The 26,641-nt window shown below is 43.8% G+C and overlaps 1 protein-coding gene across 2 annotated transcripts; it reads right to left on the bottom strand.

Moving 5' to 3' along the window:
* Positions 1 to 1,253: 1,253 nt before the first annotated feature.
* LOC128743592 (dynein heavy chain, cytoplasmic) lies at positions 1,254 to 25,336 on the bottom strand. 2 transcript variants are annotated; one of them, XM_053840194.1, is made up of 10 exons: positions 24,973 to 25,336; positions 23,042 to 24,663; positions 22,477 to 22,986; positions 15,784 to 20,004; positions 12,434 to 15,451; positions 12,131 to 12,371; positions 11,858 to 12,059; positions 5,306 to 5,423; positions 1,903 to 5,244; positions 1,254 to 1,842 (listed from the first exon to the last, which is right to left on the bottom strand). In XM_053840194.1, exons 1-10 carry the CDS (start codon positions 25,238 to 25,240, stop codon positions 1,399 to 1,401), a joined length of 13,986 nt encoding a protein of 4,661 aa, XP_053696169.1. In that variant the 5' UTR covers positions 25,241 to 25,336; the 3' UTR covers positions 1,254 to 1,398. The 2 variants fall into 2 exon arrangements, with proteins under 2 accessions (XP_053696169.1, XP_053696170.1); XM_053840195.1 differs by lacking the exon at positions 11,858 to 12,059 and adding an exon at positions 11,177 to 11,375.
* Positions 25,337 to 26,641: the final 1,305 nt, after the last annotated feature.

Genomic DNA, 26,641 nt, shown 5'->3' with positions numbered 1-26,641 from the left:
AAAAGCTCAAAATGCATTCCGGGATATAGGATACATATTTTTATGTACCTGGAAGTTGTAATGGAAAGAAATATGTAGCAATATCTTTATGAAATTATAGTTTCATAGTTTTTTATAAAATAATACCTTTCACTAAGTTTAAAACAGTCGGTTACACTAGTTTACTTTTGTTTTTTCGTAGTCTACGTTTTGATTAAAAATTAAGCGTTCGCGCTAATTTTTAGTTCCTTACTGTTCCTTCTTTTGCATTTAAAATTCAATCTGAGTTTGCGCTTTTTAGTATATTTCCAAAAATCCTGAAGTAACTATATGCCCGTATTGAACTATTGTTGCAACTGTCCGATACAAGAGTTTAATTTAATCCCAGTTATGATGCGACTCTGTATGAAACTGTGGAAAGGTGACAATAAGCCGAAAAATGAGAAATAAAGATAGAAGGTAAACACACGTGTGTGAAGAAACGCTTGGACAACCAATAAATTCAAACTCTCAGAAAAGTTAAGGCAAAAATTAACTTTTTAGAGCGTTGCATGAGAGCTGATATACGCTTAACTTTTCTGAACAATTAACTTTTCAGAGAGTTAACTTTTCTGAGAGTCTACTGTACCTGTTATCAGGAGGAACCGAACGTGATCGAGCTCGCATGGCATAGGCAATAGTGTGGCAGTCGACTGGGACGAGTTCGTGTGGTGGACGAATTCGTATATCTCGGGTCGTTGATGACGTCAATGATTGCAGTAGAGAAATAAGCAGACGTATTTTTGCCGGAAGTCATGCTTACTACGGACTCCATAAGATCCTAAGGTCTAGTAAGCATCACCCCCGTACTAAATATATTTCCACGAAACGTGGACAATGTCATTTTCGAACGTCGTTTGCTTAGAACCTGAGAGAGGAGCCAGCTGGGATTGTTTTTGTGCATCGAGCTGTCGGGTGAAACCGGGTAAGAATTGTCACTGTGAACCGGCCTGGCTTGATTGAAAAAAACAAGGGAAGTATTTATTTGCGATGAAATGTCGAACCTCTCGGATCTCGCGCTGATTTTCTGCATCAAATATAAAAAGAAGAAGAAAACGAAAACATTTGGTATTTTCAGGTTGTTCTAAATGCTAGACAACCAGTTTTCCATGTCGAGTCGACAATCATTTGGTGCAACTATTAGAATTAGTTCAGAATGACATTATTTTTTGACTTAAAGGGAATGAAGGGTTTCAATATTTCACAAATAATGAAATAGATACCGTTGATGCAGAACAATTATGATGAGTACGTTGTTATATATTGCATAAGCTTGAATAAGATACGATATTTTAATTAACGTGTAATAAACTGCCACCGAGTAAATATTAATATATGACAAGCAATGTTAAGATATATGCAGTGCCTTGCAAGCACTTTTTAATTTAATGCAGTCGACGACAAAACAGCCACGCCACGTTCGTAGAAACTATGCGGATCCTGGCCCGGTGCCACGGTCATATCCACCGTAAACAGCAACTCCGTTCGGGTTGAATTTAAATACACCGGAAGTGTAAGTTTGATTGCCCGGGCTCCTTCCGCATCGATACGTGTCCACTTGAGCAGTGTCAATGGCAACTCGGTCATAATGGCCGAAGTTAGCAGCAATTGGTTGTTTTTGCACTGGGCACCTTGCAATTTCAAACCCGAAATACCGAAGCTGCTATCTTTGAGATTATCGAAACCATCGGAGCCATTTTCGGTAATTGTAACGTTCAAGGTTAATTCCTCCAGTGACCAGCTGTTAGCCTGTGCAACACACTGCCGAGTGGCCGTAATATACGCCTCCGGGTTAAACAATCCGCCCAGCCACACCGGGAAGCTCTGCGAAGGATTTTGTAATTTAGATTATAACTTAACTATGAACTCATATTGTTAACTTACCTGTAGTTCTTTGGCTCCAGCTTGGGAAACCAGAGTGGACACTTTCTGCAACTGTTGCACCCGATGGCTGAAATCGGTGACCCATTGGATAACGGTGCACCCGGCTGGCACCGTGTAACGTCTCCAGCCGGCCGGCAAAATGCCTCTCACCAACTCGCTAAGCATTGTGCGATGATAATTGGTTTGCTTCTTTTCCCCTTGGCAAATTAGAACCACATCCTGCAGGTCACTGACAACTGTTTGCAGTAGTTTCGCTCCCGAAGAAACTTCACGCTCAAAGTATCGATAAAGTGGATCTTTAATATTCTCTACAGTGCGTCTTAGAGTAGCTAACTGTTTCGGCAATAGCTCTAACCAAGTTAGAGCACTGTTATGCAGCGTTTTCATCCACGATGGACGCCCATCTTCCTGTCTAGTTTGGCGAGTTTGCGTTGCCAAACTTTCATCGTTGCTGTAAGCGAGCTCATCATCATCTTCCAGTTGTTGCATTTTCAGCAGTTTGCTGATCAAATCGGTTCCGCGAGTAGTTAGCAATACCTTCTCCGCGTTATTCGGTAGACCCAACCAGGATGGAGTCTGACGATCGGCCAACGATTCAATCCACTTAAGGAAATGATCTCTGCGTGTTCCGTCCGGCATCGTGATATGTCGCTGGCCATTCGGTCCACCAGCTACTCCATCTACGTTGGCAACCAGTGCAAATTCGGCTTCAAAGCTATGCGCCGTAAACAATTTGGACAAGAAAGAAGAGAGCAAACGCTGATCGAAATCGTTGTCGATTTTACCACCGTAAATACTTTGCGAAAGCAATGTTACCAGTGCGTCCCACGGAACCTTCTCCGGGGGCAAATTAGTACGTCCCATAGCTGTTGCGTCGATCCAAGTATCCAAAGTATCGCAGGCTACACGCAAATCGGACTCGTTGAACTCGTACTTTTTGGCCCAGCCAAGTGGTACGTAGCGTAAACGTTCCTGAACGATGGCATGAAACCATGATAGCAGGAAATAGAGTCGAGCTCGCTCGCTAGGTTGTTTCATCATGCGTGCCGCCGGAACAGTGGAGAAGGTACGCAACAGATTGGCCCGAATACCTGGTGGTGGTTCGTACACGAAAATACGACCTGCACGCAGAAGATTAACGGGAACCTTCGGGTTGATCTCCATCGTAAGGAAAAGTCGGAATCCAGAATGAGGTTGTAGAGAGTGCAGTTTCTTTTCCAATTGGACTAACCATTGTGGTGCCAAATGAACGTTCTTCAGTAGCACCCATCGTCCAGATTTACAAGCCATATTTATAACACGTTCGGCTTGGTTGAAACCTTCAGCGGAACCGATAGCAATGCTGGTGATTTGTTTGTTCAATTCAGCAGCCAAGTCGTCCACTCGAGAGGAAGCATCGTAACCAGTCACCGAGCAAAGCAGAGCCGGTGTGTTGCTGGTGAGTTCTTTTTCGACGCAAGCACCAAAGTCGAGTTCCTTTTCGGCTTGAGGCATGAAATCCTCGCCCAGTACGGTGTCTACGAAGATATGGGCGGCCGCTATAACTCTATCCGGTCTGAAGGCTTGGATCAACAGTAGCTGATGCATAGCAGCTGAAATTGAAGACAGAGCTTTGGATTCATCCCATAGTACGGGAACGTTTTGTTCCGGGGATCCCTGCTGCAACCAGGCTGAAAGTTCTGGCATGGATTTGATCTTGTCTAGCAGCTTGCGGAACATTGGTAGCCGGTTCGATAAGCGTGTGACGGATTCGAGTTGTTCAGCGTTAACTCCATCGATGTGATAAGAAGACGATACCAATCCTTCCTTGTTGCGCAGGAAAAAGCTGAATTCCTGGTCTAGATTAGGTTCACTTGTACCTTTCAGATGGATTCGGCAAAGCAGGATTGCGAATGTTAGGCGATCGGCATGCAGCATACCTCTAGCAACTCGTTCGTAGCATACACGATACAAGTCGGATGTAATTATAGATAAACGTCCAGTATGGTCAGTCTTGCCTTCCAATCTTGGGTTATTGTGTAGAACGGTGCTAAAAATGTTCAAAAACATCTTCAGCGAGTATTGATACAGGAAGTGCACTTGATTCAAGCTATCCATCGTGAAGTAAATGTTGCTGCAAGCCTGCGATAGCGACAGGTATTGTTGGGAAACCGTTTCAATTTCGGCAATAACCTTATCGGTTTCTTCGACCTTCTGACCAATATCAGCTGCTTCCTTCTTCAGCGTTTCCAGTGTTGTAATAACGGAGTCATCATCCAGGATCTTACCCTTAGCATCGTTCAAAGCCTGAAGCAAGCTCTTCTCCAGTTGGCGAAGACGCAGATGGAACTCGCCCTGCAGCTTCAACAGATCGGACCGCTTTTCATCGATATCTGGCCGTTCTGCCTTCAAAACTTGATTCAAACATTGAGACTGCAGTGAACTTCTCGTGACGGTGAAATTCACAAATGTGACACGAGAGCAAATATCCGGTGGAAACTCTACAGTTGGATCGCGTGTCGACAGGAAGATCACAAACGACGGCGACAGATCAATATCCTGATCACCAAGAGTTATCAGCACACGTCCACCTGTGCGTCGCAGCTCTCGATTAAGCACGGGGTTCAAAATCGGATCGTAATTCTCGACGTCCTGTACCAGAAGTGGATTACCGAAACGCAAAGCCGACTCCAAGTTTTTACGGAACGAATCGTCGAGGAAGCTCGTTTTGGTGATTTTCTTATCTTTGAATTCGTTCATGATGAATTCAGTGGCCTGTCCGGAAGGATCGATTATCAACGGGTATCGGTTGAAACGTTTCAGCATGATTGCGTTTTCAGTGCACAGATCGTCGGTTGGCAAAGCATTTGCCTGCCAGCGCAGTCTTTCATCCGGGTTGGATAAATACTCTGTACGAGCGATATCCGCCCGGAACTGAATGTTAGCCGCTTGCAGATGTTGACACCAGGTGGAGAATAGATTACTGCGGTAGTGCTGATCGAAGTATCCACCATAAGCGATAAAGGCCGCTGACAGAAGTACGTCTCCGATGATGGTCGACATCTGTGAGCGGAAAGTTTCGCTGGTTGCCTCCCAGCGTTCCCGTTCGATGACCAAACTCTTAAGCAAGGCGATTGAACGGTCCACCTTGGCTTGTACATTTTCCAGATCGGTTTTAATGGCCTGAGCCTGCGAAATGAGCTGAGCGTATTCCTCCTTATAGGAAGCGATGCTCTGTTCGAGCTGTGCAATCAGATCCTTCACTTCCCTACCGTGCTTGATGTTGGTTTCGGCGCGCCGTTCCAGTGAACTTAACTCATCGCGAAGTGGTTCAACGCGCTTCAACATGTCGGCATACTCGACCTAAGAAATTTGGATGCTCGGATGAATGGAGTATAATGAGAAACATCTGAATGCGCATTACCTGAGCGATGGCCCATTTCACCATGGGACCGCAAGCCATTGAGGCACGGTTTACCTTCTCGAAGTTATAGTCCGGATTGCTGAGATATCTGGATTTCATCTTCTCGCGAACATCGTCACTGTTTTACACAATAGAAGAATAGATTGTTCATTTAAAAACTAGATAAGCTATGAAATTCAAGCAAGATTAGACGGTTAACTACAGCGGCAGCGGGGTTAATTAAGCCTAATATTTACAGTAGCAGCCATAACCACAAGACTTTTTTTAAGCGCATGCACAATACCACGGGACATATGTTCTATCACAAGTGTCTTAAAAATAAAAATATATAATAAACTAACGTTTGGTCTTGTACCAACAGCTCTTTTGGCATAATCGCTGGTAAAAAGTCGAAGCAAATTAACCTTACCAACAAAACTTTCGGGGACTCCAAATCTTTTGGATGGTTGTTCAAAACCAATTAAAAAGGTTTTTTCCAAGAATGGGTAAAAAACTCGAGTTTTTTCAAATCTCAAAGAGGGCTATAGCAAGACCGTGGGATTTCGTGCCCAAAATGCGTATAAACGTCCTGTTGAGAACTTGTCCCTTCTTTATCGACAGACTTCGCAGCCGGGTATTAGAGTACAGGACAATTACGGGGCTAGTGCAACGATCCTACTGACTCCATAGCAGCACCTCCCAGCCGAAATTCGAGCATACGACGACTGGCTTGTTAGGCCAGCATCGTACCCCGAAGCTAACTGGGCGGTGTTTCGTGCCCGCTGTTTAATATTGAATGACAGTGTGTGATCAGACGATCGAGAAGAAAACGCGAATGGTGCAATCTTCCGTAAGTCGTAGCATCATGGATGGTGAGACAAGCTTCCGTCATTTCTGAAGCCTGAAGGATTTGCCAAAGTATGAAGATACGATCCGTAGTAGCGTGAGCCCACCTGGTACTGCTGCACGAATTTTCTTGTTAGTGGGAATGTTCGCATTGAGAACTGGGATCGTCTTACGGTGGACCGTAAACACCAAAGATATGGCAACGTAATTGGCAATCGAACGATAATCTTTATTCTTCAAATATTCTGTAAAATAGCTGGGAATATTTGCCTTTTTTGTGCTACAAGGAAACTACCAAATTGTATAGGTATATTTGGAATCTGCCACAACTCATTTCGTTTAACTGAATTGTGCGCCGCCTTGAAGTCTATAAACAAATGGTGAGTTTGCAAGTTGAATTTCAGGAATTTATCGAGGATTTGTCGCAAGGTGAACATTTGGTCCGTCGTGGAGCGTCCCTCTCAAAAACCGCACTGGTATTCGCCAACAAAGATTTCCTGCAACGGCCTTAATCTGAGAATTGAGTAGACTTGAGGAGAGCAATGCCTCGGTAATCGCTGCATTCGAGTCGATGTCCCTTTTTGTAAACAGGGTTATGAGCCTTCCTATCAGTCCATAGGTAGTTCCTCCTCAGTCCATGCCTTTAGTATAACATGATAGATTGCACAATACAGTCGCTCACTCGCGACTTCCAAAAGTTTGGCGGGGATGGCCGTCCTTTCCAGCGGATTTGCCATTTTTCAGCTCTTTCGTTGCTTTTCTAACCTCGTCCAAAGTTGGCGGATTCACAGCATGTCCATCATCCTCAATCGTCATCCTATTTCTGTTGACCACTCCATCATGTCCATCATTCAACAATGCATCGAAATGTTGTTTCCAACGCCAAGCCGGTTCGTTCAGGTTCTCACCAAATTGTTCACCGATCCACTCATCAGTCTTCCGAGAGTACTTTGCAGCAACTCCTTCCGCTTATAACCGCCGAATTCCAGTCCTATCTTCCTTGTTAATTTCGATTTGAATACTTTGGACAACCGGGCGCGGATCTTGCTTACTACGAGATAGTGGTCCGAGTCGACGTTTGGTCCCCGGAAGGGTTGCACTTTTGTCAATTCACCCACTCACATGTAAATTACACGTGAGTTTGGTGTTCAGCTGGACTCCAGGGTCACTAACTTGGTCTACTGTGTAATTCAATACCATCAACGGTGTAACCACAAATGATCGCGGTTTTAATGCTTGAAAACTCATAATTTTACATTTGTCTATGCTTACAACGGGTCATTTCTGTTTGCACCAGTCAGTAAATAAATCAAGCAAATTTTGCAAACGGCAGCAGTCGTCTGTATCTTACATTGGAGCAAACAATTTCAGGCCATCGCTTACACTAACTTGTAGCCAAGAGCCAAGATACAGCAGTAACGCAACATCGTTAACTAGAAAGAAAAGCAGAGGTCCCATGTTGCTTCCTTGAGGAACTCCAGACCTAGTATACATCTTCAGAATGCGCAATGGTAATTGGTTGTGTACCTTAAAGAAAATTCTCGAGAATCAAGAATCCGATGGAGCAAAAGAAGAAAGCTACTTTGAGAGTGTGGAATCGTTGCATAATGAGATGCAAATTTTGCACTGTCAGGCCGACTTGGAGTACTTCGTTTAAGTAGAGTTCTGAAAGGGATGGTTCTGCACTAGTGTCTAACACAACGAAACACCTCGTAGATGGCCGCAATACCATGTTGCGCGGCAGGTACTACTTGTTGGTTGGCTATATCTTCGGACTCGTTGACCGCATGGCAATGGCCGGAGGATTCATACTCCCGCATGAAATCTACATACTGTACTTGGAGCTCTGAATTACGGTTGAGTTATTTCTCCAACATAAGCAAGCGCTTCAAAACCAGAGAATGACAATAAACTCAGCTGGTGAAAATTATTATTAAACTGGTATGCGGAAAGAAAATGTTTCGCGTTTTCTTCTCCTCAGTTGACAGCTTGGGAACGTTCGGCGTCTCTCGCCTTGGGATCGGCCAGAGTAACATTTTTCCTACGTTGATACCTACGATGGGATCTTTTGCTGGTTTCTTCAAAAGACCTAGACGATTGGCTATTTCTTTGTTATCGAAGGGTTCCACAGTCTAGCAACCATTCCGGCTGTAGCGTTCAAGACAATATGTCCCTTCATACAGTCGCTGATTCCGGAGTTTAAGGGAAAATAGCGTAACTCAATCCCTCTTAATGTCCAAAGCAGCTTTTTCCAAATGGGGCTTTGCCAAAAATTTAAATATTAAAACTAAAACTACTACTATTTACAAGTTAAAATTCTTCAATTCAGAAAAAATAGCATGAAGTGGATCATTTCTACCGTAGTCCGTCCGTCTAAAATTCAGTCTCAAGAACTCTCTGGATCTCAGGAATTCGGCTAGTAGCATGTTCAGACTAATAGCAATAGTTTAGTGTTTAGTCACAAAGAAAGCTCTGGTTGAGTTGTGGCAACGCTGTAAGGTCTCCATTCCGAGTAAACGACAGCGATCCCCATACCGTGGCAGGCGTATTGTGTCATTCCATGAAAGCAGTCTTAAAGCAAACCTTACGAACCGAGATTGGATAGCCTCAATTCTATTTATCCAGCAGCTTGCATAAGGGTTTCGACGAGTGCGTAATATAGTGATCGCAGGCAGTATGGATAGATCTCGTAAGCCCCTGGTGACTCTTTTGAGGAAACCTTAGTTGCTTTTAGCTTTGGCAATGATGCTCGAGTAATGATCTCTGAATAAAACCTGCGAATCCAGCAAGACTCCAAGATCATTAACCACTTTTACTCTCTCAAGAGAGCAGCCGCCGATTTTGTAATCTCATCCAATAACTGATTTCTTGCGAGTGAAGGTATTTCCGAACAACAATTTCTGAACAATAATTACTAGTCGATTCCAGCAACACCAGTCCTCGAACAGCTTCACTAACCGCTGTAATTCCTAGCAGTCTTCTGTTGATTTAACTTTAATAAAGATCTTCAGATCATCAGCATACAAAAATTTGCAGGCATGAGGTATAAGCAGGCAAACATCATTAAAAATATTGAGAACAATAGGGGTACCAGATTACTTCCCTGAGGTACTCCGGAATTGTTAGTAAAGCTGTAGGAGTAAAACGAACCCAGCTCAATATTTAGTTTGCGATTCACTAGATGGGATTTCAACCATCCATCGAAATGTGAACAAGAACCCAAACGATTGATTTTAGCCAACAGTAGTTGGTAATCAACTCGGTTGAAGACTGCCTTAAGATCAGTGTATATAGTGTCCATTTGGTATCCGTCTTCAACAGCCTTGATACATAGCGATGGGGATTAAGATTTGTATTAATTGTCCTACCAGAAACGTATGGCAGATATAACGTCTTTCATAGGGTCAGTTTTAAACACTTTAGCAAAATGGTCAGCAAACAAATTGCAGATCTCTTTGCGTGACTCAGTTACTTTTGTACCAAATGCCAAAAGGTTTTGGGATTACGCTTCAGATCTGTTTCCTTCCGGTGAACATATTTTAAGTTAAGATGGAGATTTAATGTCTGGTAACTACTACTAGCGAAAATTGAATTCACACTTTGTAAACGGATTGCGATAGTTGATATATCGTCTCAGTCCGACTGCTCGTAAGCGTTTCAGCTCACAAAGTTGATAATTCAACCACGGAAATTTTCTACGAATGCGTGGAGCAAGTACGAAGCGATGGAAGAACTGCGACATCGGGGAGGTACAAGTTTCCACTGCGTTGTCAATACTGCTATCTAATCACTGCGACCAGTTGAGATTCCCAATAGTACGGCTGAGCTGAGTGAAGCAAAATCAGCTTTATGAAAGTCGAATTCAGTCTCGTCAGTGAAGTCATGCTAGTCAGTTGGATAAGTATACTGAAGGTTATCGACAAAAGCTGGATGAAATAAATTAGTCTGAAGTAGAGGTTCAACTGCCTCTGATATAGAGCATCTCGAAACAAACTCGGCATTAATAAAAATAAGGTCTAAGATATGGTTTCTGTTATTTTTAACATCATTAATTTGCTTCATGTTCATCGTAGCCATTACATCAACGAAAACGGAGCTTGGAGTGGAAAAGCTTGATTATGATGAATCAGGATATAAAAAGCCAGTAGAACTTGTACACGTTCACCCAAAGATGCTCTACACCAGTGATGGCCAAACTGCGGCTCTTGAATATGGTCCTTGCGACCCGCGGACTGGTTTGATGGATGGTGAACGGGAACTGTAGGTTGTTTTTACTAATATCAGAAGTCATTTCGGGCCGCGGATCTATTGTGATCTGATTTAGCCCGCATTATGCTTATACCGCGTGACCACCACTGCTCTACACTATTGCTAACTCGAGACGCGGACTTAGAAGAATTAATCTTGGTCCAACCCGCAATGAGAATATCACCTCCTCTCTTTTTCCCTGTAACACTAGGGTCACGGTCGTTCCGGTAAACCGTGTACTTGGCACCGAACAAGTGTGTAGAATTTTTCTTCTTATTAGGCCATGTTTCAATTAGAGTGATTATGTCGTACTCTGCATTCTAAACAACCAGAAACAAATTCTCGATCCTGGTTCGAAGCCCCCTTACATTCTGGTAGTACACTGAATATTTACCCATTAGGAAAAATATGTATAGTTTTTTCATAATAAACAATAAACACAAGTAAAAGTGATGACTATTGAAAGGCGTGTTCTATTGGAATAATTGATACACTAGCGAAACATCACCTTGTTTTACAATTTAGAAAGGAGCTTTCCACTGCCAAAATCAAACGCATGCAAACAGCAGAACATACAGTTATAAAAGGAAACTAAAATAGTATGAAACAATAAAACCGTTGGAAAAATCATTTAAACATTGTAACTACCTACAACTATCTACAAACTACTTTTCAAACAAAACCCTTCAATCAAAAGTAGCAAATAGCAAAACTGCTGAACAAAAATGAACCCCCTGGTTCTGTAGTAGGAGGCAGAAGGAGGAGGAGGAGAAAAAGAAGAGAAAACATCATGCTTACGTTATGTCTTCGGTACTGAAATTAGACACAATCGAATTGATAAAGTTCTCCCGCATGATCACGGCACGGATCGACTTCCAGTCGGATGCATTCTCTCCCAGTAGCAGGCAGATTGATTCCAGCGCCAGCTTGACGACGGCCGGTGGGTTAGCCATCGAGCGTACCTCCACCAGGTGTTGCTTCTTGATCGATTTGACCGCTGTAGGGTTTTAGTTATTGTTTTTTTTGGTAAGTGGAATAATATATGTGGGGGTATAATATATGTGATGGGTGCGTAGTGGATGCGTGAAAATTGCAGTTTGGTTAGCGAACAATTTAGTTGAGTATGATTGTTGGATGTTAGCCGCGTAAGAGAAACAAATGGAAAGAAAAAAGAAGAAAATAAATACTTTCGTTTAGTTTGCTTGTTGGTGAGATCACGAAATAGGATGAGTGTAATTTTTATGAACAATTGAATATTGATATATAGACGATTATTTGTTCGGTCCGCATTCCGCATTCGTGCCGAAGTTATTTGGATTACACATGGTAATAACGTTCAGAGTAACATTACGTAAAGCTACACTGCATTTTGGAGTTAGACTGGTTCAGCGTTATTAGCTAACATTTATCGCTAACACTTATTTGATTATTTGAGCCTCCTATATATGTGGAGTTAGCGGTTCTGTGAACGATAATTACGTAATTTGAGACGTGTCGAATTTGACAATCGACGTAATAAAGCTGTCTTTCACCAAAATCTGGCGAATGGCTTTCCAGTCGCCACCGCGGTCGTCTTCTCCAAGCAGTAGACATACTGATTCCAGCGCCAGTTTAACCGGACCCGGCGGGTTGGCCATTGTTCGTACCTCGGCCAGCTGTTTCTTTTTAATGTTGCTAACAGCTACTCACAAAATGATAGTTGAATTGCTAAAAAGTGTGCATTTAGGCGAAGAAAAAAAGAATAGTACTTACCGGCTTGAGCATCAATAACCGCTGGTTCGACCTGGGCCAAATCAGCCATGACGTCCTTGCGTTTCTCTTCGATTTTGATGGTTTGTTCGGCCAACTGTTGTTGAATTTCTTGCGATTGGACCTTTTTCTTTTCCGCTTCCTGTTGATCTTTGAACATCTGCTTCAGTTTAGCGTTGGCTGCATCATTCTTTGCTTGCAGTTCTTGAGATTTGACGGCGAGAGATTTTTGCATTTCTTCTACCTGAAAATCAAACGTTTTGTTTAAACAGTGTGAGCTATTAAGTTGACTATGCTCAAACTCACCTGTTCTACAGTTTCTGCAATCTTATTGAGACCAACGTTCAGATGCAGCTGCTGTTCCTCTAGATCGCTGCGCTTCTCCGAGTATAGTTTAACAAAGTGATGAATAAAGTCTAGATAGTGCCGTGGTGTTATGGCCATCGTTCGTCCTCCACGTTTCGCCAGGCGTGCATTTGCCTTGTGCAGGGTTTGGTGAACATAAACACATGCGTTAATTACTGCTTCGCGATGCGATGGGGTGTTGCTGATCAATGGACAAGCTGCCGGGAAGAAGTCTGAAGCAGTCCAGGTCGGTTTATCAAGATCAACTCGCACCGTGAATTCTTTGCCCACTTGGAACAGAGCTGAGTCTGACCAGTCACCGAACCAGTTCAGTACGCATCGATTGAACAGAGCAGGGGATGTTGCTGCACGGTCTTTTAGACCATCGGTCGAAGGGTTCATTGTGAATACCACATGCAGATTGCGCATTACTTGCTGGGTAAACCATTTATAGAGTTCATCGCTTGAATCAAGCATCAGTCCTTCGCGTTGAGCGCCCTCTTTGCACTGTGTCATGAGGGTGGTGTACTCGTCACCTTCGAATAATCCAGGGACTTCACCGTTCGCAAGTAGGGTATTCATTCGTTCCAGAAAACCGGAGTCCAGCACGTTGGATTCATCAAGAATGAAGGCGATTTTTTCGTCTTTGCAACCGGCTCGTCTCAAAACGCATCGCAGATCCTCATCAAAATCCTCGCTCGTGTACTTGTTGTGTACCTTAATTTGGAAGATGGACAACCCATTCATCCAGGCAACGAAACGGGAGAGGGTTGTTTTACCGGCTCCTGAAACACCGATCAACAGTAAATGTCCTTGCGGTTGACGGAAAATACGGTCGATTCTCAGCACATGTTCTAGTACTTCATCAAACAACACCAAGGGAACGTCCAGTTCTTCCTCGTAGAACACCTTCAAACGAGCCTTGACGTAATCTCGCAATTCCACACGATTAACGGGCATGTAATCTTTGGACAACCAATTACTGTACAGAATTGGTCGTTCAAGGGCCTTTTCGCGATCGACACTGGGGAAGTGCTTCATTGCTACGAGATCAATATTTTCGTTAGTCCATCGACGTTCGGATTCTTCAACCAGACGATCCTGGAATAAACGCAACGCTTCGTGAGCCCACAAACGAACCAGTCCTTCGACAGGTAGATTGTCCAGCGGGCGGATGGCTTCGCAGATACCTCGAACCCAGCGGGTCATTTCACGCGGCGAATAGACGTAGTGCGGTTGCATGTCCTGCGTGAATCGATCCTGTGAGGCCAAGTAGAATTCCACCATTGCGTTGGTGAGTGGTTCGGCGTAACCACGGAGATTCGGCATCAGACGCAACATAGCACGACTGAAGGTACCGTAAATCTGCTTGAGTGATGTTTCGCCAGGATAGTCGACGTAGATAATTGGAACGTGACGCAGGAAGCGATGCGAAAGAGGCTTACGACCTGGATCGGTTGGTGGATTACAAGCTCCGACGAACTGGATACGTTCGAGCGTTACCCAAGACTGATCTCCAGCCCGATAGAAACCACGGTGTTCAACCAACTGTCGGAGGAAGGAAATGACACGCTGTGTACCGTAGCAATCCATATCTGGAAGATTGATTTCATCGCAGAAAAGAACCAGCCACTTGCCTAGCTGGACAGGAGCTAGCACAACTCCATTAGGTGTTTTTCGGTATTCACAGTAGTGATCGAAGGTCTTCAGCAACAGCTCCGGAGTGGTTGCGGAAGAAAAGTTCAATCCGACCACTTCCATGTCGGGAAGTGCGCGTAGAGCCGAAAATAGAGTCATCGTCTTACCGGAACCTGGTGGACCACAGAGAACCAGTGGTTTATGTTCGGCCAACCAAGTATATAGCAGCGACTCGTGACGCACAGTGTCAAGTGTGGGGACGACAACATCCGGAGCAGCAACCTTGTGGGTTTCAACCTCGATAACTGGTACCTTGTTGGACCACGGAACCCAATCTCCTTGTATGTTGACTTCGAAATCGACTATCGGGTTGCCAGATTGTGCCGGCAGTGCGACAGTAGTGACACTGCGTAGGAAATCACCGAGGTCGGAACGAACTTTCAGTTTTGCGTCGCCAGCAAACGACCAGAGAAGCGAGTAGATCAGTAGCTTAGGAATGTACTGTTCAAGCTGTTCTGGCGGGACCGGGAAATCGGGATGTTGTTGATTGAAATTCAGCACGTTCCGTGCACCTTGATTAAGCATAGAAAACAGAGAACTGAGTGCTCGTAGACGCGTGAAATCCATGATGTGTTCCTGTGCCATGGCATATTCCAGACAGCGCACGACCAACCCATCTGATGTGAAGTAAGGCTGAAGCAAAGAAGCAATTTCTCTTTGAGTTTGCAACGCTGGAGTCAATTCGTCATCCTTATCGTTTGCCTTTGCCTGGGTGAAACTCTCCTCCTCTCCATCTTCCAGTGGAATATTCTTCAAACGAGCCATATAATTTTCGAAGATCATTTCCGTTGACAGAACATCCTCCGAGAACCAAACCATACCACATCGAGATACGGTGGCCAGCGTGGCATACTTCAAGTCCTGAACTTCAAACATGATTCGCACGTTAGGAGGGAGCGAAAGTCGCTCACCATTCGGTAGAGTCAACAGTTTGTTGTCGTCCAACACCGAGTTAAGATTTTCAACCCACTCCGGGTCTACGTCACCATCAAAGATAATCCATTGGCGTTTGTTAATTTCTCCACGCACATTATCAATGATTTTACGCAAAATGTGTGTGAACAATCCGTCGGTCCATTCGCGTGTATTTGGATCCAGCACACCGTACAACGCTTCCTTTGAGATTGCCTTCGGGTCGATAACATGAGCAACACCTTCAGTGCCCTCGTAACGTTCCAAGGCTTTCAGAAGCACCCGCCAAGCGGTCGATTTTCCAGAACCAGACGGACCAACCATCATTAAACCATGGTTGAGGTTGGAAATTTGATACAGTTGCAGAACCTAATGGGGTGGGAAACATGACATGACGATTAGTGCTGTATTTGCGTTGAATTCAGAGAGCGCAAGAAAAAGAGAACAAACAGACAAACGACACGACACACATAAAAACCAATATTAAAGACACGCAGACTCACTTTGTCTACCCAAGTTTCGCCAAATCCCTTTTTTGGTTTAGTAGCAATTTAGTTTTGAAGTTAGTGGAGAAAAGTTAGAAAAAGAAATTCGTTCCAATTACATATTATTAGTAGGAAGAGATATGTTTTTCAGTAATTTTAAACGATTGTTAATATGTTGATGTCAGTAACAGTAACAAAACGAAAAAAAACTCTTACCTTTTCCATCCATGCACCACCTTGCTCGTCACCTTCGCCGCAAACCAGATACTCTTCGGCGCACACCTTTCGGATTTCATCCTTCAATCCTTTCATTTCGGCACGGGTATAACCAACATTGGGGAATACATCACTCAACAAAGAGAACAGCAGCGGAATATCCTCCGCTACCAGCTTGGGAACCATAGTCTCGCAAACGGACTGAATCAGAATTTCCTGCTCCGGCAAATTCTCCGCGATCGAAGCTTCATCGATATTTTCCTCGCCACTTTGCTTTTTCTGTTCCTTGATTCTCATAATACGATCGCGTTTCACATTACCGGCCGACACCAGCACGGACTTTAGCGCACGCAGCCCAAAGTCGTAGTGAGATTGGTTGGACAGCTGTTCGTCGCAAAGTTTGAAGAACGGAACAATTTTGCAGGCTAATTTCTCCGCAGTTCGGAAACCCTGACTGAAAAGCATAACCTCGGCAATCAGCTGCCGGTCTGGAGTTGTCATCGCTAGCGAGCGGAAAAGTTTCTTCAAATTATCCGGCAGATTGGAACGTCCAGCATAGCCTGGATTCATGGTAATAAAGATAGCCATATCGGTGGATACGCGGACCTGCTTTCCAACCAACTCGACGGTAATGCTTTGGGCGTCCTTTAGACTGTCCTGCTGAGATTTGAGAGCCTCTTGGATGGTTTGAATCTGCTGCGATACGGCTGACAGCATCCGTTCTTCCAGACGGTTGAATTCATCGAAGCATCCCCATGCTCCAACTTGGCAAAGGCCAACAAAGATGCGTCCCATCGCTTGGAAATCGAACGTTTCATCGCAATTGAACACGAGCACGAAACGACCCAACTGATTACCGAGCGCTTTCACCGATTCAGTCTTACCCGTACCGGCTGGACCGAACGGGGAACCTCCAAGCCGCGATTCGAGTGCCTGCGTCATCGTTAGGTAGCAGCGATCGGTTAGCGGGGTCTGTACCAGTCGATCCTGAACTCCCAAATACTCGAAGCCATAGTAGAAACGAGCGTTTGCCATGTGGATCGTGAGTTGCTGTAAAACTTCCGTTTGACGAGGATCAAAGTAGAAACGCATTTCACAAAGCCAGTGGAAAGATTTTGGATTGTTAACTCCATGGGCGATCAAACGACGAGTGACGGTACGCTTGTGGACAAATTCGTTAATCAAATGTTCGAGCTTCTTACGACGCAAAGCTGGTTGTTCTTGTAGAACCGAGTCTGCTAGGACGTTCAGTGTAGCTTCAACGGTCGCCAACACACGATTTAGGGGAGATTTATTGTTTGGACTGTCGGAAGCTTGCTGCAAGGCTGCTTCCACATCCTCGGACCAGAGAATTTGAGCTGCCAAAACAACGATCTGTGCTTGATACTTATCACACCATTCCATGTACTTTTGAGTATCGATTTCATCCTTAAATTGTTTAATATCCTGAACGGCCTGCGCCAAATAGGACGCCAAAGTGAATCGCATCTCTTTCTCGACCAGCGTCAGCCATTCGTTGATTTTCGGGTGTTCGACAGTGGAAACAGGTTTGGTGAATTTGACCTCCTCCCCTTCGCGCGAAGCAATACCCAAGATGATGGTGTTATCTTCGTTTAGCAAAATAGATGCAACGCCAGCAAACATTTTCTTAAAGTGCTTCTGCAGCCGAGCCACATTTTTGCTGTTACCGATAATTTCAAGCAAATCTTCATCGCCCACAAAGTAGAATCTTGGGAACGAAGTTCTCTCCCGCTCCAGATATTCTCCCAAAGCTTTCTGTATCTTTCCAAGCAGATCGGCCAACCGTTCCAGGGAACGCTGCACCGCCGGGATATTCAGCACATCGATCACCTTCGGTGATTTGGCAACCTTCTTCATTAGTCCTAGAAATTCGGAGCTGATACTCTGGAAGCGAGACGTTTCCACTGGCAGCAAGGTCTTGATATCAGCACTTCCCGAGAAGATACCTTCCAGATAAACCCAACGACGTTGAACATCGATCCAGACATCGAACAGCGAGTTGATACGATTCAACTTCTCCTCCCAAGTTAGAGCTTCCTCCTCAAATACCTTATAGTAGGGAGACAGCTTCATCGCAGCCACCGAATTAATATGCTCCTTAACCTTGTTGAACAGATCGTCCCAACCACGGATGATTCTACATTTATTCTGGTAGTTGATCAAATCCAGCTCATAGTTTTGCCAGCTTTCGCGAACCTGCTTCAAGAACTCCTCCAACGCCATTTCTCCTTGCGCAACCAGAATAATATCCTTCACGATCGACTCATTTTTCTGCAAATTCACGTCCCAAACTTGTCCCAAAGTTAAGTCAGAGAGCACCCAGCTGACGCGTAGCTGCTTGGTCAGTTGTTTCCAATGGCGCTCCTTCAGGGCATCGGACTTAAGCTCGACAATCATCATATTAACTTTGATGTAAGTCTGCAGAAGTTTCCTGACATATTCGTAGCTTTCGTACATGCGCAGTCGTGCCGGAAGCTCCTTAAGCTGATTCATCATCGCTTCCAGCGACTGACGAAGCTTTCTAGGTTGCACCGAAAGCCACGGCTTCTCACGAGTTTCATCAATTTGAGCCCAAATCTTGGAAAGTTCACTCCAAACTCCTCGCAAATCCTGCAATTCCTCCAAAACAACCGACATTCGTTCGGTGCTGTTGTTAGGAATTGCCGACTCTTGCAATTCCAGTGCTTCCTTTGCCTTTGCCACATTGTCTCGTTCCTCCTTGAGACGCGAGAATTTAGTTTCGAAAATATGCAACTGCTGCAGAGCATCATCCGGCCGGGTGCGACCACCGGTGGGCTTATTCTTTTCCCAATCGTTAAGGAAGTCCAGTGTTCTGGTTTCAACTGCCTTATCTTCCGCAACAATCTTGCTTTGCAAACTAGCCACCTGTGTTTGAATGGCCGAATCCTTCCGCTTCATGATTTCATTGAAAGCAGACCATTCACCCTCGATGTTATCCACGTGTAACCAGTTATTGGGGAATTGGAATCTCTGCCGCTCAAGAATGCGTTGTGCCTCGCGGTAGACTTCAACCTGCTTGTCCCAAACGAGCATCTCTTTCTTCAGTGACTGCACATAGGTTATGAAACAAACTGCATCCGAAGTGCTAGCAGCTTCAATGCTTTGCTGCTCCAAATCGCTTCGGCTCTTCGACACCTTGGTGTGGAAGGTGGTCATTTCGTTACCCAGCAGCTGTCCAAATTTACTCAAAGCTTCCTTGTGCCACGAATCGTACTTCAGTGTGACCTTAGCTTGTACCTTGGCGTAATCGATCACAATCGGTCCGTAAGCCCGACGTGTATCGGAAGTATCGAAAGTCGTTCGTGATTTTTTGATATCGTTCAAGCACTTGATCCAGAGATTAATATCCTCGCCAAGTCGTCCGTATAGGATATCCGCCTGCAAGTCCCACAAGCTCTGATAACGCAGCCATTCGTCAACGTAGTTGCGCACTTCGGAAATTTGATTTTCAATTGCTCCGTAAGCGCCCTCCAACGGATCCGAACCGCCAGGCAACTTGGTCAACAGGTTTCTGTATGTCTGAGAAACGGGTTTGTCGAGTCCTACCTGGTAGCGGGAACTTTGCAGCCGTGTTTGCGATGTCACAATGGCCTCCCAAGCAAACAACTGTTGCATGATCTGGAAACGGGCTTCCTCAATGGAAGGATAAAGATACATTTGCTGATTGGTGATGCGAATCTCGTGTATCGCCTTCTGGATTTGCGGATCGCCACCCGGTTTAATGGTCGGCTGTGCCGGAGCATCCGTATCCATCGACAAATCCAGTTCTTTCTTGTTACCAGTCAATGCATCGGTCCAAGCTTGAATGCCAGCTTGCAAGCGAGCAGCCAGTTTTTTCTCGACTTCTTCATCCAGCCGGGCGACCCAAACGTGCAAGTTGGAGTACTGCTTCAGTGAAAGATCGTCGACGGCGTGTTGAATTTTGGACAGAATATCGGCAAAAGTGGCGGCACTGTATGGGCACGTTTCGAGCGAGCGCACATCAACATCCAACTGTTCTTCTACAACTAGCAAATCTTCAACCTTCTCCTGGAAGGAGGTAACGTTTTCCGACAGCCGCTGAACGTACGGATCAAGCTTGTAGCTTTCCCAAACCAGAGCGATTCCTTCGGAGATCAGAGCCAGCACCTCCTTGCGTAAGCCGGCAACAAGCGGAATGATACTGGCACGGTCTTCGATCTGTTGTGCCGTTCGGTGGGATAAAATATTAAAAGGAGAAGAGAAAAAAATATATTAGAATGAGTTGATAGCATACTATTCTTTTGTTGGTTTCTTTAAAATAAGCCGGAAACATTCAACAGTTCGTGCACAATATGGATTGATGATGGTAGACACAGGTGCACGTAAGCGTGAGATATAAATGGCTAAGCTGCAATTTGAAGCGAAGTTTCAAAGGTCAACCGTCAGCTGTAAGTCAATTTGAGTCTACTTTAAATAACCATGAATTCCTTAGAATTTTCTAAGAGAACATATCGGCAAATATTAACAAATAAAGTGAGGATTGTACCAAAATATGAACTTACAATCAGGATTTGCTCAATAGTTTTTGTAGAAGCACAAATTAGATTGAATTTTTATGAACAAATGGCGAACGATGATTCGAATAATTCGAAAAAGCTAACCTTATGTACTGTAGTCACCTGCAAGAGATGGAACACACCTTGCACACGAAATCTTCTTGATGGAACTACTGAACATCGAATATACTACCAGAGTGTTTGTGGGGGTCACCTGACAAAACAGTAACTCAGAGACTTCTTAGTCTATCTTAAAAAGATTTACGTACTTTCTGCGGCTTAGTAACGGGCCACTGCTCAAGTAACTATCACTTAAAACAGATAGGCAAACTGGAAGATGACCCTTGTCGTTTTAGTAACCTAGATAGCGAAAATGCGGAACATCTGCTTTGTAACTGCCTAGTACTTTATCATAGAAGGAGCAAATTCTTTAGTGAGGGTTTAATACAACCCTCAGTTGTGTGGACAAATTCTCCCAATAAGGTAATTAACTTTATTCGTTATATAATACCTTATTGGGACAATGTCATTAGTCAACAAGTGGAAATCACTCATATTAATAGTGATGCGACACCTTGACGTGGCTTACAGTAAATAGGGGTCTTAATTTCGTTGCTTCCCGTTTAAAAGGCCTAAGGACCTCTTCCATTACTCTACGGTTGATTCCTATAATGTCGACGTCAACCGCAAAACCAAGAACCATATGAGATTTTGTGATAATAGTCCCGTTCCTTTCCATGTTTGTTTTTCATTTTGCAAGTTCCAAGGTAATGTTAAATAGCAGGCTAGAAAGTGCATCCCCTTGCTTCAGTCCATCAAACGTCACGAAAGGGGCTGCTAATTCACTATTCTGACACATGATTTTGACCCATCCAGCGTCGCACGCATCAGCCTGATCAAATTTTTTTTGGCTGAATCGTACGCCGTTTTAAAGTCTACAAAAAGATTATGAGTCTACAAGTTCTACTCCTGGCACGGTCCATCGTGGAGCGACCGTCACGAAAGCCAGCTTGGTACTCGCCGACGAAGGACTTCGCTAACGGTTCAGTCGGTACGGTACAGAACAGGATGAGGATCGCTACGCCAATGAACCCTCCATCTTTGGTAAGATGGGCACGATCTGGTAAAAATATTTATTTCTCTCCTACTTTTTTCCGAGGGCAAATAATATACGCGCTTTGTTAATATTTGCGAAAACGTTCCTCTAAAATGTACTTTAAAATTTTTAATAAAGATTTATCGAAATTAATGGTCTGTTTGTTTTTTCCTGTAAAATGTATCCTAAGCTGAAGGTGACGTCTGAATATAAATATTTTAAATAGTATATTTTGTATAATTTGAGCTGTGTGTATACTAATATGCCTTAATATAATATATATATTTAAATATGGCTTGAAATGAGTACGCAAGGTTCTATTCGATTGAATTCGGAAACTATTTGATTTAACCAAATTTGGATCAAAATTTGCATTACATTAGGTTTAAAAATTTAGAAAAGGTCATTTAGAATAGCTCGATGCAAATTTTAATCCATGTCAGAACAATCAAAATTCACTGACGGCACTAGGTATTACAGAAAGCGACCCATTTTACAGCATTTTATAAACAAAATTATATAGGTGGGTAAATATCGAAAGCATGATTGAACGAAAAATATGCAAAATCGTAACTAATTGCCGATTTAAAGCATTCTTTTGTTTTGTACTTGAGACAGCAACGAAAAAAAGCCAGTACATGGGTACATATATAGGGACTAAAATATAATAAGCAAGTTGCCCAATCCGCTGAATAAACCAATGCTATTGTTTAACTATTTCTACCTTGAATACTGAATTCTGTGCTAAACTCCTATTTGTTAGCTGCATGGAAAAATAATATCGTTGTACAATACGGTTCTGGTTGTAGCAATAATGTGTAATGGTGTAAGAAAAGAGGTGTTTTCAAATCTCTTACGATGTGAGGGAAATCCAAAACGTATTACAGATAAAGTGTCAACTTTTTGTAAACTAACTAACAATGCGATTTGACGAGTGATGAAAAAATCTCACATTTTGGTGTTGATGACCACTTTTTTGTAGTGTGATTGTGTTAGGTATATGATTTCCTGATGTTGGGGTAGAAAAATTCAACTTACCTTTTCCAGCGTACGTTCGTAGGTACGAACACTTTCAATCAGGGAAATCGCGAACGGATACAGTTGATTCGCCTGGTGCGCTTTGTTGACAATTGCCAGCGGAACGCGGAATCCCAAGCTCTTCAAATTGCGTACTTCCTTGTAGAGAGTGATAATTTCCGGCAAGAAATTAACTCTCAAACGTAGCGTGTTACCCCTGCCGGTACGGGAACGGGTCGATTCAATGAGGAAGATTCGACCGGTAATGCCAGTATTACGTTCCTGTACTTTGCGAGCCCATTCTTGAAAGACTTCCGCCGTGGACAGTTTGGCACGGAAGCTGTCTCCATCGGCTTTCAACTTCTGCCCTTCGATATGCGACTCCCAACCCTTGCCGAGGACGTCTTCGACGCGCTTCAAATACATGGTCAGTTGGTTATCGATTTGACGGGCCCAGATGATGGAACCAGCGACTGGTGGCAAATCGCGTACCACCGACAAACGACAACTTTTGCTTTGAGGGTATTGAACCTAAAATGAGAACATGTTTAGAAAACATTAGGAAAATCTAATGCACAAAACCAACCTTGAACTTCTCATGCAAAGCTTCTATATCATCCTTCACACGTTGAATCAGTTGTGTTTGATATTCACGAATTGCACCACGAATGTGCGGTCTGACAAACAGCGCATTGAAGCGCGAAAAGATACGGAACATCTCGTTGGCATTTTTAGCCGTTCCAAGTTGATCGCGCAGATGTGCCGTAATGCGTGTTTCTACACGGTCAATCCTTTCTTCGTACCGCTTGATAGCGGCATCCCACGCTTCCGAGCCTTCCTTGGAAATATCCAAACACTCGATCTCCTTCACGTTCTCGTAGGCCAGATTTACCTCTTCGATTGCATTAGCATCGGCACTATCAAGACTGTACGGTTGTTTTGCGTCTACGTTGGCTGCATCTCCGGCACCATTTATTCCGGAAGGTTGCCTAGCCGGGCGCAGAACACGAACAATTACTGTCCGAAGCTGTTCATGCTGGCGACGGAACTTACGCATGTGCTCCATGCGTTGCTGCAACTTTTTATGTGCCGGTGCAATGCGCCAAACCATTTTAATGTGCTCATCACGCTTCTTTTTAACGATGTCTCGCAGGATGCCCTGCAGTTTGTCGTACTCATCATCCCAGCAGCTGAATACTTCAAAGCATTGATTCATTACACGTTCAAATTCATCGAATGGAATATGCATCAAACGACGGGTTCCCAGGACTTTGAGCAATTGCTGACTGAGATCTCTGGAAATCGCCTCGATCAACCGAAGACAACGCTGAATTGGATACTTGGTGCTTCGAATTTTACGCAAGTGGTTGAAAATCGATTGAACAGCTTGACGGATTTTGTCCAACTCAGTAGCAGATAGCAAATCGTTGATCGGAAAATCTTTCATCAGAGGGTTGTAGTCGGCCACCATTGCCAGGGTCTGTTTCAGTCCAGTATCAGTGTCGAATGACACGGTTGCGTGGAATCGTTTGCCATGTTTCAGAATGTTTAATGTAAGAGCGACCTCCGGAGATTCTCGTTTTTCTTGAATTCGATGCAGGGCACGCTCTAGATTTAGCCAGAACGAGATCTCCTGTAGTGCAGTTCCCGATGAAGGATCGCGATCCAGTTTAGTAACTTTCTGAATTTCTTTAATCCATCGATTAACTCCATTTTGCAAGGTATTCAAAAAAGTAGAATCTTCCACTTTATCTCCAAAGTCGGTAATCTTAGCCTTTCGTCCTTCGTCAGCGCATTTTTTCACAACTTGTGCAACCGTTCCGTTGATATTTAATGTAACTTCCGGAATGTCAATGTTTTGCTGCAAATGCAGCAAACCCATTTCCAGCTCGGCGAGCTTTTTCTCCACCGAAGGAGCCATTTTATCGCCATCACGATCGGCACGACCTGACTCCTTAACATAACTTTTGAAGTACGGAGCCAGAGTCTTGCTGATGAATGAGTGCAGTGTTTCGTATGGCGAACCTTCGGAAAAGTTGATCACCCGAATCTGCGACAGAATAGATTTATCCGCTTCTATGACGGCACTTCGTTTGATGCACACCAGCGAAGCCATGCGCTGGTTTGTGAAGTGCACATCGTTGCTGATATAGTACGAGACAGCATCCTTCTCCTCCTCACCTTCCGTTGGCGGCTCATTTTCATCATCTAAAATATTGAACAGGGTAGGTTCCAATTTATTTATTTTGTTCATTATACAATGTACTTAATTTAAAAAAACATAAGGTGCATTTCTTTAATTGACAGTAAGCCGGACGAATAAAAAATATTATTTTAAATTCATTGTTTTTTTCTTCGATGCTACCAAACCAAAACACAAGTCCCAAATTATCGATTTCGAATGTTTTCTTCAGCAGCAACGAACTGAGATCATTGTGATGACTCATCCAGCTACATACCAATAGATAACGGTGCATTCCCGAACGCCATATTGCAAAAAAAAAAGAGAAAGCTCACCCTTGAAACAGGACCGTTGGATGTACAAAGCCTGCGTTTGCGGATCGGAAAGAAACTTGCGGATGCAGTCCTGATTTACCGGATCCTCAAGGGCAGCATTCAGCGGCATCGGAACGACATCTTCCTCCGGCAGTAGAATGGTCACCGCCTTACGAATGTAATTGGTGAAGCCGTCGTAGTCCATAATGGCGACTGATTCAGCATCCACCGATTGCGGCGGATCACTGCCCAAGCTGCCCAGGACAGTGGTTTCCAGTGAATCCCCCATCGTTTACAAGATAGGATGGGAAAATCACAGCTTTTAACGAAGTTTATACGATAATTTCAATGAAATTTGCACAATTTTTCACTCAGAGAAAACGACAACGTCTACACTCGGCGAAAATTTTTGACAAGTGGTGTTATTGCGTGAGTGTGTGTGTTTAGGGTTGCACTTGCAGTTGCATTTGCACCGGTTGCACAGTCAAAAATTCAAATTGAAATTTTGCTTAAAACTCGGAAAGAAGGAAATGTCAATATGGCATCTAGAGATGGTCGGGTATAAAAATTTGAATACCCGAACCCGACCCGTACCTGTTCAAGAAAAAAATTAAAAACCCGTACCCGACCCTAACCCGCAAGTTTATTATTTTTGAGACCCGAACCCGACCGCAACCCGATGGGTACGGGACGGGCCCGGGTACCCGACCATCTTTAGTGTTAAATGTGGTCAATAGAGATACCCGACCCGACCCGTACCAGGTTTCAAAAACAAAAATTAAGAACCCGTACCCGACCCGAACCCGCAAATTATTTTTTTTCAATACCCGAACCCGACTCGAACCTGGCGGGTACGGGTACGGGTGCGGGCGTCGGGCAAATTTTCCGCTACCCGATCATCTCTAATGGCATCCCTAAGATGCCAATTTTCTAAAAAAAATGTCTGCAACTGCTCGAAAACCAAAAAAATCGAGCTGTTTTCCGGCTACTCGAATTTTCGAGTTAAAAATAAACTGCGAAAATCTGCACACTTTTTTAGTAAGTCTGTGAAAATCTGAAGAGCTTCAAACAAAAAACTGCACCAAAGCAATAAAAGTCATAAAAACTGCAAATATCTGCAAATTTATAATGATCTGCAAGACGATTCCAAAAATCTGGAATTTGCAGACAAATCTGCAAGTCTGGTATTCCTGGCTATTCATAACTGAAGCTTGAAGTGTCGATTTGAGAGGAAACATGTAAATTTAGATTTTATTATTTTTCTGTTTCTAAAAATAAATCCAATAGAGCAAACAACGTGAGACAGAATCTCGACCAGAATAAATATATGCAACGCAGCATATTTTGTGCAACACTGACCAGCTTGGCAAGCAGCTTGGCCATTCAAGTTCAGTTAGAAGTTCGAGCAGTTACTGGACATCGAGCACTTGTTGCGTTGCCACAATTTGAATTAATCTGGCACTTCTGGACTTACACTTTGCGTGTGTGTGTGTGCGTCAGTTTGCCGTTTGTTTTTTTAAAATTTTGCTTTGATATCGTGTTTTCTAATCGTTGTTCTTCTTGTTCATTCATAATTTTGTTTTGATCATCGTGCTTTTGACAGCAAAACTTTTCTCTTGCCGCATTTGGCGTGTTTGCTTTTGGTTTTGCTCGTTTTGCTTTGCTCGTGTTGTGTAATGGAAGCGGCGTT

The sequence above is a fragment of the Sabethes cyaneus genome, chromosome 3 (assembly GCF_943734655.1).
Source record: "Sabethes cyaneus chromosome 3, idSabCyanKW18_F2, whole genome shotgun sequence".
Classification (NCBI taxonomy): domain Eukaryota; kingdom Metazoa; phylum Arthropoda; class Insecta; order Diptera; family Culicidae; genus Sabethes; species Sabethes cyaneus.
Note: the sequence above shows the minus strand (reverse complement) of the source record. Positions and strands in the feature narration are given on the sequence as shown.